Genomic DNA, 16760 nt, shown 5'->3' with positions numbered 1-16760 from the left:
CTAAGGTCTCTAAGGGACACAATCAAAATAGGCGCCAACACCAGCCGTACTCGTATCCCATCTCACCAAGCAACTGCTTCAAGCCTCGATTTCTGAAATGCATTCATTTATATCTGGACAGTAGAGGGCAGTATAAGCCTACTGGACATCTGCCACTCGCCAAGTGAAATACAGGCTCAACCCGAGCCGGCAACTGGGCTCAGGAAAGTGGGCTGGTGGTCGTACCTGGAAGTCCTTTATTTACAGTAAGTTTACAGGACATCAGCTGTCGTGGAATGGAGCAGATGAAAAATATCTGCCAATGAGGAATATAGTTCTTCATAATGTCTCTCGTTACAGTACTTGTGATGCCAATAAATCACAAAAGAGCTGCAGGCAGTTCACAGAAATGGATGCCTCACAACTCTTAGTAACAACGCTTGAACGCACCTGACATGCGTTTGTGTCGACAATTACTGAGGCTCAAAATGGCCCGTAATGCACAAAAGCGCTGGGACAACCAGCCAGACCCAATATCTCGCAGCTGACGCACCCCGTTCATCAATAACGGTAGCGGTCATCACGTTAAGAAATATCAAAGACGCTTGGGCGTTGTTGGTAAGAGTTGTGAGGTCTGTACATTCAGAGACCAAGAAATGACGACGGCGCATATTCAGAATGATTCTTGCGGTGAGAGGTGCACATAATTAAGCAAGAACAATGCTTGACGATCTGAGAAAATATGCATATTCAAAACTACAAAGATATGGGTCATAGTGCGCGTACCACCAAATAGTCTAAAGGGTAAAAACACTCGTAGCTATTAAACTAACTAAAGAATCATCACGCGCAAACTTAGAAACAAGCGCACAGAGTACTACCACTGCTTTGCGATGAAGACGGATAACACTGTGGTGAAATGCGCGAACCTGGTGAGCAAGGCGCGAAAGGCCTGCTCGCTCTATATTACAGAAATCTGTACAAGGTTTTCAGAATAAAATGCAAGGCATATCGATATGACGCACCGGGAAACATCACAAATAAAAAGAATCAATGGGCCACGGCTTGCACTGCTGCTGTAATATACGCGCGCAGTAAAAAATATGCCTGTATTCTAAAACGTCTTGCGTGATCTCCGCGCATTGGCAAACAAGATGTATCAGCCATTCCGCCGGCAGGCACCGGCATTTTTCGTCCTGCAGCAGCAATTAAAACTATTATGTCGATACAGAAAGCAGGCTAGAAAAACTGCAAGTGCCCGGCAATATGTCTTCGTCAAAAAAGTACACTGCTAAAAAAGCCTCTGACCTGCTATTGCCGAAAACATTTTCCGTGGCAAGTTATACTACGCTGAGGCCAAGTCGTGGAGGCTGAAAGCGCTAAAGTCACATATTCAAGGCCGTATAGATATAGTGTGCAGCAAAATTTGCTCTGCTGTTTGATGCTTGGTGCTCCGCCAAGCAGGTGCTAATCAGAGATATGATGCTGGTTTTGAAAAAGTCTGCGTTTAGACAAACCAGGCATCATCTAACAGATGTATGATTTTAACATATTTTTTTAAGTAAAAGAAGCTAACCGCTTCTAGTGATATTGTGCACACAGCAGTGCACAAACCCAAAGTGGGCTGTAATGTTTGGGAGGCTCTACTATGCATTGGCATCCCAGATCTTCCTGTGGACGTGCAACGTGCTGAGCTTCGATAAGACTTGACAATGTGTTGATCCCCGCATTTTCGTGAAAACACCAAGATAACCCAACAGAGCATGCAGTAACATGTATAGTACACTCGACTCTCCATGTTCCGTTTCTTCCAGGTAGAATCACGCTTGAAATTCACGTCGAACATTACAAGAAGAATTTTCGTGCTTAAATTCACTCAGGCAGGCAGGCCTAACATCTGAGGATATGTCTAACAAAAATTGACCTCCATCCACTTGCAAAGCATCAGCGCAGAGATGAGGACTAAGGGGCACATTAACAGAAGACATAAGAGTGGACTCGTCTGCTTTTTTTGCAATTTGGTAACCTAGGGTGCCTAAGCGAGCAGGCCGGGCGGCTACTTTATTTTCTCGTTGATCCAATCCCGTATCCGAGCGTAGTACTTCTCCTTCCAGCGGATGTTGGACTCGGCCTTCTCCACGGTCTGCTTGTAGGTGCGCCCCACTGCCGACACGGTGTCCTTGTGTTTCTCGTAGAACGCGGCCAGCTGCACAGACATGGGTAGAGGACAAGAATGTACTGGGCGAGTACGATGCGTATAAACCTATGGACCATAACCATACGTCCTGCAGCAACACAACGAACTGGAGAGATGCAAGAACGGCGGAATGAACTGAGGTGTGGATACAGAGGGCGGCATCCATCGCAAGCACCATCACCATCGTCACCATCGTCATCACCACTATCAACCAAGTTACTGCAGGACTATGGATACCATGGAGAAAGACCGAAGCGGTCATTACGTAATCGTTTGTGAAGCCCCGCAAAAAAAGAAAAGAACATGGCGCTCTTCTCGGTATTTTGGCTAAGATCAAAGTGTTGCGATTTTTGTTTCTATTTGCCAGTAAGTAAATTATCCTGATTCTTTCACTTCTTGTTCACCTATCTCCGAACACCGCCAGTGCATGGGCGTTTCCATGAGGTGAGGCACGGAACCTCTGCCGAGGTGCTGCATCACCTCCATTGCCATAAAGCGCCTCTAAACATTCTCACAGCTAGTACACGCCGTTGCTATGATGCCTGGACGAATGGCCTTCAGAACCACGTGACTTCCGCCACACTTCTCACAAGGCGCGGTACTGGAATGACCTCTCATATGAACTGCTAAGATGCGGTTGCAGGATCGCGATAAAGGCTGAAGTTCAGGAGAGACCAAGTTGCGGTGTAAGGTGTTGACTAGTCAATTAGAACTCTAATCTGTAAACGTGATCGTTGCCCAGCGCTCCAGGGCACTGTACGTCTTCGAGACAATAACTTGCATTTGATGTTGTCGTAAAAAGAAAAAGGCTTCACACTTCTTCCCAACAATATGTAGAAGACGAAGGCTATTAAAGCTATTAGCAAGAAGTTAAAGACCTCCAGCCTTAAACCGGTTAAGGTCACGTCCCGGGCGGTTGCCAAACTGAATGAGTTACGACTGGACAAAGTGGCGCGCGAAGTGTGGGACTGCAAAGCGAACGCCTTGCGTATGCTCTTTTTGCGAAAACACACAAGGAACTGTGCCCGTTCCAAGGCAAAGTTACGAAACAGAGATGATCGTAAGCGCTAGTCAGCAGGTACCTACAGCGTAAGATAAAATTAAAAAAGGGAGAAACGCATTATTTTAGTCCTGCCCTTTAATAGCATTTCGTTTTTTTTTTCTGTGTGCGTGTGCGGTATTTCCCTAAATATTGCCAAATGGCCGAACGTTCTACGTTACGGAACTCTCCTATATCTCCTTGCTCCATGTGCAGGACTGAGGCGTCTCCCAACGACCTCCAGTTACTCAGCTTGTCTTGTGTCAGCCATGTTAACTTCATCCCAGCATACTGAGTCAGTCACTTGACTTCACTCGATCTCTCGTTACCCGCTGCATTTTTCTTCCTTTGGCATCTATTCTAAAACTGCGCCAGTTAATACTACTGCGAATTACACGCCCTGCTCATGTCCAGCAGCTACACAATACTTATCCGACAAAAAGCGAGAACATGTAATCCCGCGCGCCCTCGCAACGATTAAGTTTTTTGACTCGGTACAATGGGCATCACAAAATCAACGCTACTTGCTCGACAAAAAGCTTATTTGAATAAAAAATTAACAAAGAGACGACGGCCGGTCCCTCTCACCGACTGCTACTCCTCGTGCCTTCTTTCAACCAGCTTTTTCTGCTGCGTGCAAAATGCAGGGTACAGCCCACAATCCAACATCCAGTAATATAAGTCTAGTTGTTGGTTAAGCGAGAAATTTACGAGGTCTGTTTGGCAAGAGAATCGTTACTAACTCGCATTAAGGCAGCTGGGATCGCAGACAACAAAAACATAAGAAATGGAGCCAATGTGTTTACGTTTCGGCCCTGTCCACGCCGTTAAAGTTTGCTAATGCACTCAAAGCGGTTTCAGTATCTCTGCTGTTACTGGGATCGCGTTGTGCACAAAGGACAAGACGTTGGTCAAACGCAACAAGAGCAAGCAAAAAAAACAGAAAAACAAATATGATGCGATATACAATGCTTCGCATTGTGGAAAGCCGCATATTATCATCGCTATCAGGCCAACTTGCTACTCCTATTAACCCCGCATCCATACAACCATAATCCCAACATTATGGCTGAACACGGCAAAGCAAAAATCTCAGACCTACAACGGTCTTAGCGATATAGATAATATCCCCACAAATACAGACAAAACGGCTAAACAGTAACAGTACTGACATGTGTTTGTAAACAAAAAAATGCTTCGATCTTCGAGACGTGTATGCAAGATGCCCAGACACATGAAGCAACCTACGTCCGGGGCTCCGGTTCAAATACAGAAAGCAGCCACTCACCATCTCCAGCTGGAAGCGGGAATGAATCGAGCCACTGGCTGAACTGAAGATCCGGGGAAGTGAGAACGCACCAGATGAATAGCTGCATAGAAGGTTAAAGAGAACACACTGACTGCACTGCGCCAATTTGCCGAATGGTTACCACTAAAACGGCGCTCATTGAAGAAAACATTTAGGGCACGCCGAGATTTCTTAACATGTTCGTTTTCTCGCTGTAAGAGAGAAACCAGCACAAACCAGATCGTTATGAAGAATGTTTCATATTTTAGCAGCCACATGACATAATCGTAAAACGCCTCATAAGTTGTCCATGACAAAGGATAACCCGTTTATGAATGTAGTTCGCCGCAGTTATGATGTTTCTTTGCTTCTGAACGCAACTGAAACGCGTTAAAGAGCGTTTATGCGGGACCTTAAAGAGAACAAAAAAATGCAACGGCACAAAGTTAGAGCAGATGTCATAAAATTTATGGCTACTCTTTTGTACAACCTTGCTGAAAAGCTCATAGGTCATAGGGTTTGCTACTGAGAATGCAGTGAGACATTACGGCCACTTTGAAACTATAAATTTCCGGAAGGGTGACGAAAACCGTCCACCCTCACCCCTCTGTCATCTTGCAACCCACTCAGGCGAGCGCCGGAGTCGGGCGTGATTGACTTCACCAGAAAACTGCGAGATGAAGGCGCCACACAGTCGCAGTGTCACAACTGTCAAGTGGCGCGTGGAAGATTTTTGCTACATAAGACGCGGCTTGGATTTCAGTTTTGCCCCTTACTCAATAGTAAGCAGCAATGGTCGTTAATCTTGGGTAGCAAGGGAAACATGCAGGTCTGCGGTTTTATATCAACACAAAAATGGCTAAGGTTTCTGAAGCAGCGCTCATCGTAATGAGGATAAAAAAATACATCATCGTATTGAACACCACCATGCAGCCTCAGGGTTGCGTTCAGTGCCCCACTACGTGACTCAGCAGCAAACGGCGTGGTCCGGGGACTTTCGACGTAGACTGCACTAGAAGGTAGCGAGCAACAACGCTTATTTATCAGGTCGTCATCGCCATGATGGACGCAGAGCCATCTTCTCTCAACAGGGGAGGCTTCGTTAGAACTCACTGCACTAAATTTTACATACGTCTTGTAGATGGTTTCCCAGTTCTCCAGGAGGAAGTTGAACAGCAGGCTCCGGCCGAAGACAGTAGAAGCGACTGCGCCGATGACCGCCGCGCCGTCCTGCCGGCGAACGCCGGAGTCGGGCGTGATTGACTTCATCAGGAAACTGCGAGGTGAAAGCGCCACACAATCGTAGTGTCCTTATCACGCCGACTTGCTACTCGTATTTATCCCAACATTATGGCAGAACACGGCAAAGCAAAAATCTAAGACCTACAACGGTCTTAACGATATAGAGAATATCCCCACAAATAGACAAAACCATTAACAGTAACAGTACTGGCGTCTGTTTGTAGACAAAAAAAAATGTTTCGATCTTCGAGACGTGTATGCAAGATGCCCTTTTCCACAGCAGTGCCACTTTCACCTGCCCAGAAACTGGCCTCCTAAGAGGTAATCCAATCGTGGGTTGGGATTGTTGGCGTTACAACAGGAAGGCGCTAGGCAGGTTGGATGGTGCAGGAAATAGGTGTACGTGCATACATACCACATCGATGGAAGCGCGCCCACAGCCTAACGGCTACAGATAACATCTTATCGGCCACGCGTTTCAGTGCTGAATGGCGTACGTATTTGGATCATGTCTTATTCCACACATTTTTTTTTTTTTACTCGTGCAGCTAAACATCGTCAGGGTGAAAGAGCCCCCTTCCACGGCAGTGCCACTTTCACCTGTCCAGAAACTCTTCTAGAAAACGCTGCAAACCATCTCTTACGCTTACGACTTAATTTTCGGTTCCTTAACTCTTGGGTACCCACCTCACGTATTACCTTCTTGCGTGATCTATAAGAAAACAATGTGCGTTAAAAAGCAGACATACCCGAATAAGAGAAGCCCACTATAGTAATTATATGAAGGGGACTCGGATGCTGGCGCCCGCTTCTTTATATTGTGTGCACATTTTGTTAGCGCTATTTTGTTTGAAGTCGTCGAAGATTTTTGCTGCATAAGACGCAGCTAGGATTTCAGTTTCGCCCCTTACGCAATAGTAAGCAGCAATGATCGTTAATTTTGGGTAGCAAGGGAAACACGCAGGCCCGCGGTTATATATTAACGCAAAAAGGGGCTAAGGTTCCTGACGAAGCGCTCATCGTAATGAGGGTAAAAAATACAGCGTCGTATTCAACACCAACATGTAGGTCCCGGACAATTATTCGGCCGGCGTTCGTTAATAGCGCTATGTTTGGGCGTGAGACGAAGCTTCTGCATTTTACATTCCAACCTCGTCCGCTTGATAGCACGCGCGCTTTAATTTCGGGCAAAGTGCGCGACTTTGAACGCGATAAATGTTCGTTCCAAAACGATCGATTCCAACTGTGCACTACTATTTCCCTCAGGTAAACGAAGTCGGGAGCAAACAGCCCCTCTCTGCCCTCCGGTGTTTCCCTTCTGGGATTCAACCGCACCGTTTCTACGTTGCCCTGGGAGACGGTGATTGGGGGGGGGGGAGGGGGGGGGGGTTCCGCACCAACGACGCCTGCAGCGCCGTTTTCACTTCTGCTTTCACCTTGAGAAAGGGGCAGTAGTTGAGCAAGACGGCGACTTCAAAGGAAAGCGTTAAGTTACCTCGGGGAGGGGATCACGGTTTCCAGCGACCGCCGTAGTTTGCGAAAGACACCTAGCTGAGGACCGAGCAGGGGCCGCAGGTCCCTCTCCCCCTTCCATTAGCTGCTGCTATTTGCGCCGCGATCCTCTGTGGGGCTATTTTGAACTGCGATGTTATCGAAAGGCAAAATGAGCGCAGCTTGACGAAGCAGGACCAGCGAGAGCCGGCCGATTGCTCAGTTCCGTTCAGTTCCGCACAGTCGGCATGGCAACCGAGCCGAGTACAAAAACGAGAAAGAAAATTGAAAATAATGGTTTCACTGCGACCGACTTTGGTTCGCATTAAGAAGTTCTCTTTTAACGCTAAAAAAAAAAACGCCTACAGGTGGAAAATGAGAAGATGAAGTCAGCAGTCCGTGTACTGGGCCTTTGTGCCTTGTGTGTTTCGTCCCTCTATAGGAATTTCCTCATTCGTATGAGTTCGTGCGGAACGCATACGCAATAGACGTTTTAGCATACTGGAGACGTATACCGGTTTACCGGACCCCACCTGCTCATGCGCAGTGGCATTGTTGGGGTTAGGAGGAGCCATTGCGCGTGCGCAGCCGGCGTCCGGTAAACCGGTATACGTCTCCGGTATACGTCTCCGGTATGCTAGAAACGTACAGGAGGTATTCACTGAGGCCGCGCTACCAGACGGCGCGAGCGTCGCCGCGGCAAACGCGCCACGTTTGCGGTCGTTTCACGTAAGCTCGCGCAGTGTCACGGTACGCCGTGAGGTATCCGGCCTGAATTGTTAGTGAACCGTAACATCTTTGCACGTTGTTCAATGCGACAACGTCCACTTTTCTTTGTGGAACGCTTATTGTGCATCAAGTTTGCAGCAGAATTCTGTGCCGTAATTTAACCGAGCTACGTGCCGCAACTCGGCAGCAAAACTGGCCGGCTGCATTGCACGCAAGAATGTACACGACTTGCCGCTTTTAATATCAGTTCATAACTGTCAGCTACTCATGCAGGACACATGGTGGATAACACAGCACATGATTGATTACCCATATTCCTAAACGGACGCTGCAGAAAATCATATTTCCAGCGGCTGTAGTCCGCGAACTGCCGAAGCTTCATTGTTTCAGCAAAAACGCATATTGCGTCATAGCTGCTTTATTTACGCGATAAAATGGTCGCGCAAATACTGCCATGCACTCGCAGCACGAATGGCTGACATAACAAGAATGTTTTGCAGGTTTTATTGTAGAAACGTAGCGTTGCTTCCAGTGCACAAGACCTGGAATCTGTAAGCCGGTTCGCAGCAACGCGATGTGCAGCGATTCCGCTACATTCAGTAGTAACACGTCACTTTCAGAAGACAGAGATGACAAGTTAAGCTAGCTAAACAAACAGACACGTTTAACTACTCACCTAGGTGAAAAACGGCACTTCGGCCGTCGGCACCCTCAGCACGGATGTGGGGCCCGGGTCGACCGCTTGTCAAGCAATTGCACACTCTCATAGATTTGCATGCTGTAATTCCTCGACCTGTCAGCAAAATAACGCCGTGCACAAGGCAGACCTTAATATGGGTGAATTCAACGCACGACAGCCGTCTTGTAGTACGTCGCACACCACGCCGGCACCTGCACATTCCTACGCGTCGACGTTTTCACAAAGTGTAACATTTTCAGCGTGCCCGCTCTTTTCTGCTTCGCGCAGTTCACGGCGTATCCACTCAGTCACACGGTGTTACCGGTCAGACAGAAAGGATTTGCGGCGAGACGCTAAATACACTCACATTTCACACGTCACAAGCGAGGTAAATGCTGCGGCTGCCGCGCGCGCGACCACCAACATGGCGAATGCCGCGCCGGCCACTAGCGCCCCTTGCGGATGACGTCACGTGAATACCTCCTATATTGCGTATGCTCTACGTAGGAAAGCCTTATCTGCATTGTATTTGTATCTAGGTGAAGAGAAAAGCCGTGATATCTTGGCTACGGTTGTCGTAACCTAAATAGAGTTGCATAGATAAAGTGGTTCTCATTGGTTGTGTGACTTATCTGCCCGCGCAACATGCGTAATCTGTGAATGAATGCGTCCGCGAACTCGCCCATGTTGCAAATGCTGCTCTGACCTCGCCGTTAATGCTAGAGGCCTCACCAGAATGTTTAAGGAAAGCTAAACATTTGTGTTAAATAATTTCTTTGGGTAAAACCTTTCAGATAACGGTGAAAGAGCATAGCCAAAAGCTGGATACACAAGATGCCCTCAGGACGGCGCACTCGCCAAGCAAAGAACACGAAAGCAGAACAAAGTAACTTAACACTAGGACTTTTTTACATTGCTATCACGTCGACGCGCACGCGGAACTGGAGGAAATATATCTCTGCCAGGCGTGGTTGCTGAGAAATGCTGACAATTATGAGGGCAGATTGCGTAGCAAAGACACTGGAGTGATCTGATCTAACTCATCGCCTGTTTTGACCAGGCCTGTTCCTACCTACTTCTGCTACCACGTCAGCTCCTGTACTTGTAGCACTGCACTAAGGCACGGTGTGGTTGCAGTCACAGTAAGGGCATCAGATTATTCTGCCACGGCGAAGCGATAACTACCACTGGCATGCCGCTGCAGCGCTTAACAAAACAGAAACACCTTCACCTCTGGCCTTCGTAGAACATTTAACGTCTTTGTATAGCGCTGCTTTTCTGAAGGCAGAGTGCTCGTCGCGGTGTGTTTGATATCAGTTCTATCGGACAGGTGCTGCACTGCTGTACTCAGCTTCGGGATATACAGGTGATGGAGCATAACCTGTCGAAAAGAGGAGCGCACGCACCTGTTGAGGACCCATGGTTCCCTGGAACAGGCCAAGCTTTGCAGGCGCCTCACTTTCTCCGAGGCCACGGTGGTCTTGTTGTACATGTCCCACATGAACTCCCAGTCGTCGTAATTGCCGTGCGCGATGGCCGTGCAGTACACGAACGAGCGAAAGTTGGGCTTGATGCTGCGGCAGGGAAAAATTGAAGTGTCAACGCGAGCAACTCTACAAAGCAAACTTCGTAACCGGCAGGTCGTGGGGTATAACAGAAAACTTATACAGCGCACATGCACAAATACAATTGAAATTCCGGTCTGTGCTTATAAACCAGTCGTGCTAATTCGGTGCAAAGGGAGAAGTAGACTTGATGATGGGATGAATGGTTGTGAAGTCACAGAAATAGCTCCACTGCACCCGCTAAAATATCAGCCGTTCCCAGTACCCAAATGGGCTACATGACCAGGGCAGGAACATAATCGAGCGGGCCTAATTTTTGTGCCACGCGTGGATAAGGTGACCACAGGTAGTATACGCTATCGGCAGCTTCCACATTCCTCTTATGACCAAGTACCACCTGATATTGTTCTTGTTGGCCAGCAGGTGGCCTTACTGATGCGAAAAATTGCCAGCTCCGAGCCGCAACACTATAACAAGCAGTGGTGCACTATAACGAAAACTGCCCGAGCTCTGCACAGGGCACATGAACTTCTGCACATGCTCACTTGTTGCGAACCCGCCCTGGACGCGGCACTTCTCTAATATCACAAAACTCTTTTACGTTATGATGACGCCAATTACTTCAAACGCATGTTTCTGAACAGTCACACGTCTGTTCCTGCACCTGAGCACTGCCGGCCTCGAACCGAGCGTATGCACGCCGGACAGCGTACCCCGATCAACATTTAACGTCCTTAATTTCGATTTCTTGCACTTCATTAGATTAAAAAAATGACATAACTGAGTTGCGCGGGGCTGCACCCTGAAGGTTTATTGTGGATCCAGTAACAAATTATGCACCAGGAAATTCGTTATGCACAGGCATTTTCCCACTTCTGAAATCTGTTCTCAAGGAAAACAAATTTACTCTAAAGCACGAAGCAAGAAAGGGGGCCACTTACGGACTCTTCTCTGCTTTGCTGTTCTTCCAGGCGCGGAAATAGTTGAGCGCCTCGCTGACGCAGTTCTCGTAGCCCAACGTGCAGGCAGTGGCGTACATGTCAGTGCGGAGGAACCTGGGACGGCAGCGTCGTGGTTAACGCATTATTGATCTCATCGATGATTGATTAACTGTACTTATTCACAGAATGGCATTGGAGGCGGCGAAGGAGTTATCAGAACTGCAGCGATTAACTTGCTTGTTCGAACTAGAAAACGAAGGCAGCCTTAAACTAGCACCCGTTCTAGAAGCCTGCCCTCCATACAACGTGAATTTGTGAAACTACGCTATTGTAAAAACAGGAAAGGCATGACAAGCTCCCAGGACAGGAGCGTGTGGTGCTGTCATGCTGTTCTTTCGATAGCTTTACTAATAAAGAAGCCTTCATTGTCCTGTCTGCTATTGCAATTGATGACCTAGGTAGCAGTCACATCTATAGTAATGTTTGTTCGTTCCCGCATCTCTAAACATTGTGTGAAAATGGTATAAAATGCATTAAACCCCAATCTCTTCACTCGACAGTGCCACATTATTTGCGATTAGTGCGAAGAAATATCAACTTACGTAGTCAAAATGGATTCCCCTTCTTCTTCATGCCAAGTCAGGCGGTCATAGTTCGGCTTCACAAGGCTCAGGAGATATTTCTGCCGGAAAAAGAATAAAAGGTCATGATCTGTCAAGCTACACTGAGCTCTTCCGCATAAGTCCGGTGTAAGCCTTGTCGTTCACTTATGGTGAATTTGACGCATATTCATCGATTACAAGCTCAAAATTAAGCCTAGAGCAAGCGCAACATGAGTGAAAGAGGAAATCAGAGCCGCAATACAATGGCTTGTACTGGGACTGCAACCAGCCGTCCAGTGTAAGAAGACACGAATGAAGGTGGCGTGACGGTGGCGTGACGGTGGCGTGACTGACCTTCCATTTTCCATACACCTCGGTGGTCTCCAGCATGCGGCTGATGAAGCCGAGGTTTGAGGCTGTGGGGTTCCATGCGATGTACGATTCCTCCTTGGACAGGTACTGCGTTGCGTCCAGCGCCAGCCCGTAGTCCACGACACCGGCCCTGCGGAAGGACGCAACAAAATCACAGCGACAGGAGAGGATAAGGTAGTTACGACATGCCGGAAGTACGGCGTGCAAGGATTGCAAAATGCAAGCCAATGCAGGAACGTCTGCTTATTAGAGTGCAGGGATTCGGAGCGTGTAAGGATCCAAAGCCAAAGACGGGTGCATCCTAGAAGGCCGTAGTTTATAGCGTCAGAACAGGCAGCGATAGAAGTCACTGGCATTTTATTTTAGGTGTTCTCAAGTTCCGTGAAAGGGTTCGGTGTTCCGTCTGAGTTAACGTTCCATCAACAACTATTGACGCGACATTTGAGTGCCAAAGCATATGTTTCTGGGAATATGTTTCTGGGACAAAAAAGCAGTATTTTTTCAACGCGGCAGTAACTTTCAGTGAAAGTGCTATTATCCCAATCGAGTTTATGGCTATGGAATGCGACCGGTTGGCAGTGACCATGCATAATAGTTGAGACTAACGAACCTGGCCAGATCCAATACGTCGTCAAGAAGCTGGGCTCTGTTGATGACATGTATGTCCTGGAATGAAAGGAGATGATATCTGCATGCTCTAGCACAGAATAATGGAGCAGCACATGGCATTCACGCCCGTTTTTGTAAGGCGTCGATCGCTTGCAGCAAATACTCAAGATTTATCGAAATACGTTAGATAATTTTAATGGTGCTATAGAAATCGGAGTACGTAACGCTTAACAGCTAGCAAAGAACAAAGTTTAGGGGGGGGGGGGGGGTATCAGCAGTTTCAAGGCTCAGTTGTGGTTTTCCTGCCAAGAAATTGCCTTTTATTTCAAGGAATTTTCCGCAACAAGAGACTTTGGGCCAACGGCATCGCGTTCAAATCAATGAATTCACTTACCGTGTGCTTCGTCATAAGTTGATCAATGAGCAGCTTCCAATTTTGCTCATCATAATTGACCTTGTAAAAGCCAACCTGCTGAATGTTCGCGATGAACCACTGGGATTTTGATGTCGGTAGATCGGTAATAGTGCCTGCAGAACGAAAAATAGAGCTCAAGTTGTAACTTCCGAGAAAGGCCCAGGTAAAACATGTAGGTGCCACAAAACACAGCTCAATGAAGTTCACTAAGAGGTTCAGTAGGTACGCAAGACAAGGCTGTTACTTGGAGCGCCCTCCAAGCAGCCGAGATGCCTACCACAGAGCACCGACAACTTCGGGTCGTTGTTGATGAGCGCTGAGGTGACGCCGGGCCCGAGTAGCAACCTTCGAATCGCAATTATTGTTTCAAGTCGACAACGTACGAGGAGGAGGAGGAGGAGGAGGGGGAGGAGGAGGAAACAACTTTGTTAAGTCGCCTGCAGAACGACACCATGACTAAATGGCGCCGCGACGCGGGCCCTGACGTCTTCCCAGCGGGTGGTCTCTACTCAACTCCAGCGCGTGTTACTCCCGCGGTCGGTCGCCCTGAGGGGCAACGTTCCGTCGGTTTCGCTCGGCCTTTGGCTTTCAAGAGCCGCCGAGACCTGCTGGACGGCCCAGGTTTGGATTTCGAGGTAAGAGTTAAGAGAACGTACGAGCAACTGTCCAAATCTTTAATTCACGCGGTCTCTTTGCCATACGGCTTCATCTACATACGCTAAAGGAAAGTGCGCTTATGCTCTCTTACACGTTTTTGGTCACGCTTACTGCGCCACCACCCCCGCAGCACAGCTAATTGCCCCTATGCTGGAAATGTATTGGCAAAAGCCCGTCCAACAAAAAACCAGAGTGAAATCATCAATTTGCAATACTGGGACGATTACCTGTGCTTAGTAGAAACTCTGGTGCTTTGGTCCTCAACGGTGCCCCGTGGAAAATCATTGGAAGGCCTAACAGCATATATGTATTAGTACATATGACGGCTGCTCGGCCTGAACACAACCGTAATGATGTGCGTCGTGTTTTCATGTCTGTTGACACTGGTTGTATCCTTGCGTAGCCTAAGTTTACAACTCTTGCCAGTCACTCACCATATTTATCAGAAAACCACATTTTGGGTTCCGTGGCGTTCCAATTTGGATCTCTGGCGTCCGTGTAGGTGAGCGGCACTTTCCAAAGTGTCCTGGAAGCAGGCAGAAAGTCAGAGCTGGTGAGCTCTGTTTAACACGAACATTCCAGTCATGTAGGGACCTATGCTTCACATCCGGCGACTTTTGACGTGTTAAGAATTTTTTTTAAACGCTACATTAACTACTTCATCTTCTTTAAAAGGTAGACATGGAAAAAGGCAATTGGCCCAACAGTAGCATTTTTAAATACGACCACAGAATAACACGGAGTCCCGGTAAAATAGCACTGTTTCTCTGTATGCAATGAGATGTGCCTCATGTTCTTCAGAAACCATGGACAACTATCTAAAAACCTGATAATAGCAAGGAAATTTAAAACCTAAAGCGAAGAAACAAAATAATGCACATAAACCGCTCGCTGTGCCTGTATTGCTTAGCACCGTTTATAGTCATAAGTTCAAGCAACTCCAAAGCGCAATAAACAAAAAAAAACTTTTACGCACGCCTACATCAGCAAAGCAAATAAAGTGTTGAAAGCAGCTACGAAAAACTATCTTTGACGCCATTTTCTTGGTAACATTTCCATTCTCCCTCTGGACATTTAAAGCTTGTTCCACTACAGCTGTGCCACATGTGCAGTCTACAAAGCTGGGTCGACTTTGCGACGGGCCGAGAATTTTTTATGCTTTTTTACGATGCAAGCGCTCTCGTATCAACTCATCATGAGGTTGTGATGCGAGGCGAAACACAAGGTGGTTGTTAACCATCAACTAAAAACCATTAAAAGAAACACAGGTGCGAGGCTAGACCCTCTTAAATGCCAGCGGGTGCAAAGCGATACAGATTAGTGAGATAAAGGAGAAAGTGGCACGCTGAATTCAGCGCCTCCTGGCTCACTGGTTGTCCTCGCTGCCGTCCAGCAAGAAGCGCTGCTGGGTGATCATCGCCGTGCCGGCCTCGTAGGACCGGTTGACGGTGATGAGCGGGTAGCCCGTCTGGAGCGTCCACGAGTCCATTACAGCCTTCACGTCCACGCGGTTCTTCTCGTCTTGCGCCTGCGTCCAACGCGGCCGTTTTTCGGGCTTCATTACACTGACTATAACGCTCAGCGGCGAGATCCCTGTGTGGTGATGGAGCAGGTAAAATATACTGGATAGCCTTAGCATCTTTTGAACCTAGAACGTCTTTGGATAACCTAAACATTTCTGATGGAAAGGGCATACGCACGTAGCTCATCCTGCGAGTGCTACTATCCCGTAGTTAATCTTACATCTCAAGAAACTTTGTGGAAGTACGCGCCTAGGATCTGCCCGCAAGCGAGAACACAGCCAAGCGGTATTCGCAGAGTGATTCACACGAGAGAAGCCATTCGCTCCTGGCAACGACGAGCGTCAATTCGGAGGGCCTCTTGGTCCGCGTTCCACACTGTCGTTTAATAGCGAAACTCTCATCATTGCGCCTCGATTCATTAACAATTTCTTGGATAAGAAACTTTTTATCATTTCGAAAACAATTCACTTCTATTGATAACCATTCATCCCATTTAATTGATGTAACATCAGGCGTACCGCAAGGTAGTGTAATAGGCCCGTTACTTTTTCTGATTTACATCAATGACCTCCCATTAGGCATTACCTCAACACTCCGAATGTTTGCAGACGATTGCGTTATTTATCGCAAAATCCGCTCCTTTAATGACCACATCGCCCTTCAAGAAGATCTACATCGCATTAATAACTGGTGCTCATCATGGCTAATGTCCCTTAACACTGATAAATGCCAGTTAATGACATTTAGCCGTAAACGGTCTAATTACCTTTTCACTTACTCGCTTAACAACAGTCCAGTCACTCTTGCGTCATCGTACAAGTACCTTGGCGTTCACTTTTTATCTAATCTCTCATGGAAAACCCGCATAAAAAAAATTGCTGCCAAAGCTAGCCGTACATTAGGTTATTTAAAGCGTAACCTCAGAGGTGCGCATTCTTCCACACACCAGCTCGCATATCAGACATTCGTCCGCCCTCAAATTGAATACGCATCTTCCATTTGGTCACCTCACCAACAGTACCTAATTAATTCCCTAGAGCGCGTACAAAATCGTGCCGCTCGCTTCATTTCTCGCAACTATTGCCGACATTCGTGTATAACTAACATTAAGGCTTCGTTATCCCTTCCATCCTTAGAATCTCGCAGAACAATAGCACTTATCTGCCTCTTCCATAAAATCGTTTACAGCCATCATTCCTTCACACTACCCCTTACAAAACCGGCCCGCACATCTCACCTATTGCATAATCACCTCAGTTTTAAGCGCCTTTCGGGAAGGACCACTGCATTAAACTCATCAGCCCTGCCCCGTGCAATCATTTATTGGAATAGTCTTCGTGATAACATTGTTCACATCTCAGATCATGTTATTTTCAAAGAAAAAATAAGTAGCATTTTCTTCTGAAGTGTGTTCTGTAGTGCGTTTTTCAAT

At 47.3% G+C, this 16760-nt stretch overlaps 1 protein-coding gene across 2 annotated transcripts in view; it reads right to left on the bottom strand.

Moving 5' to 3' along the window:
• Window positions 1–219: 219 nt before the first annotated feature.
• LOC144136455 (aminopeptidase N-like) overlaps window positions 220–16760 on the bottom strand; it is an 82174-nt gene continuing 65633 nt past the window's right edge. For both annotated transcript variants that reach the window (XM_077668790.1, XM_077668791.1), the window contains exons 11-21: window positions 15176–15333; window positions 14240–14331; window positions 13128–13261; window positions 12735–12790; window positions 12107–12254; window positions 11753–11832; window positions 11151–11264; window positions 10051–10218; window positions 5636–5779; window positions 4504–4585; window positions 220–2185 (exon numbers count right to left, since the gene is read on the bottom strand). In XM_077668790.1, coding sequence (XP_077524916.1) covers window positions 2036–2185; window positions 4504–4585; window positions 5636–5779; window positions 10051–10218; window positions 11151–11264; window positions 11753–11832; window positions 12107–12254; window positions 12735–12790; window positions 13128–13261; window positions 14240–14331; window positions 15176–15333 — 1326 coding nt within the window. In that variant the 3' untranslated portion in view covers window positions 220–2035. The remainder of the gene's footprint in view (window positions 2186–4503; window positions 4586–5635; window positions 5780–10050; window positions 10219–11150; window positions 11265–11752; window positions 11833–12106; window positions 12255–12734; window positions 12791–13127; window positions 13262–14239; window positions 14332–15175; window positions 15334–16760) is intronic.

Source organism: Amblyomma americanum, chromosome 6, assembly GCF_052857255.1.
Source record: "Amblyomma americanum isolate KBUSLIRL-KWMA chromosome 6, ASM5285725v1, whole genome shotgun sequence".
In the NCBI taxonomy this organism is placed as follows: Eukaryota; Metazoa; Arthropoda; class Arachnida; order Ixodida; family Ixodidae; genus Amblyomma; species Amblyomma americanum.
Note: the sequence above shows the minus strand (reverse complement) of the source record. Positions and strands in the feature narration are given on the sequence as shown.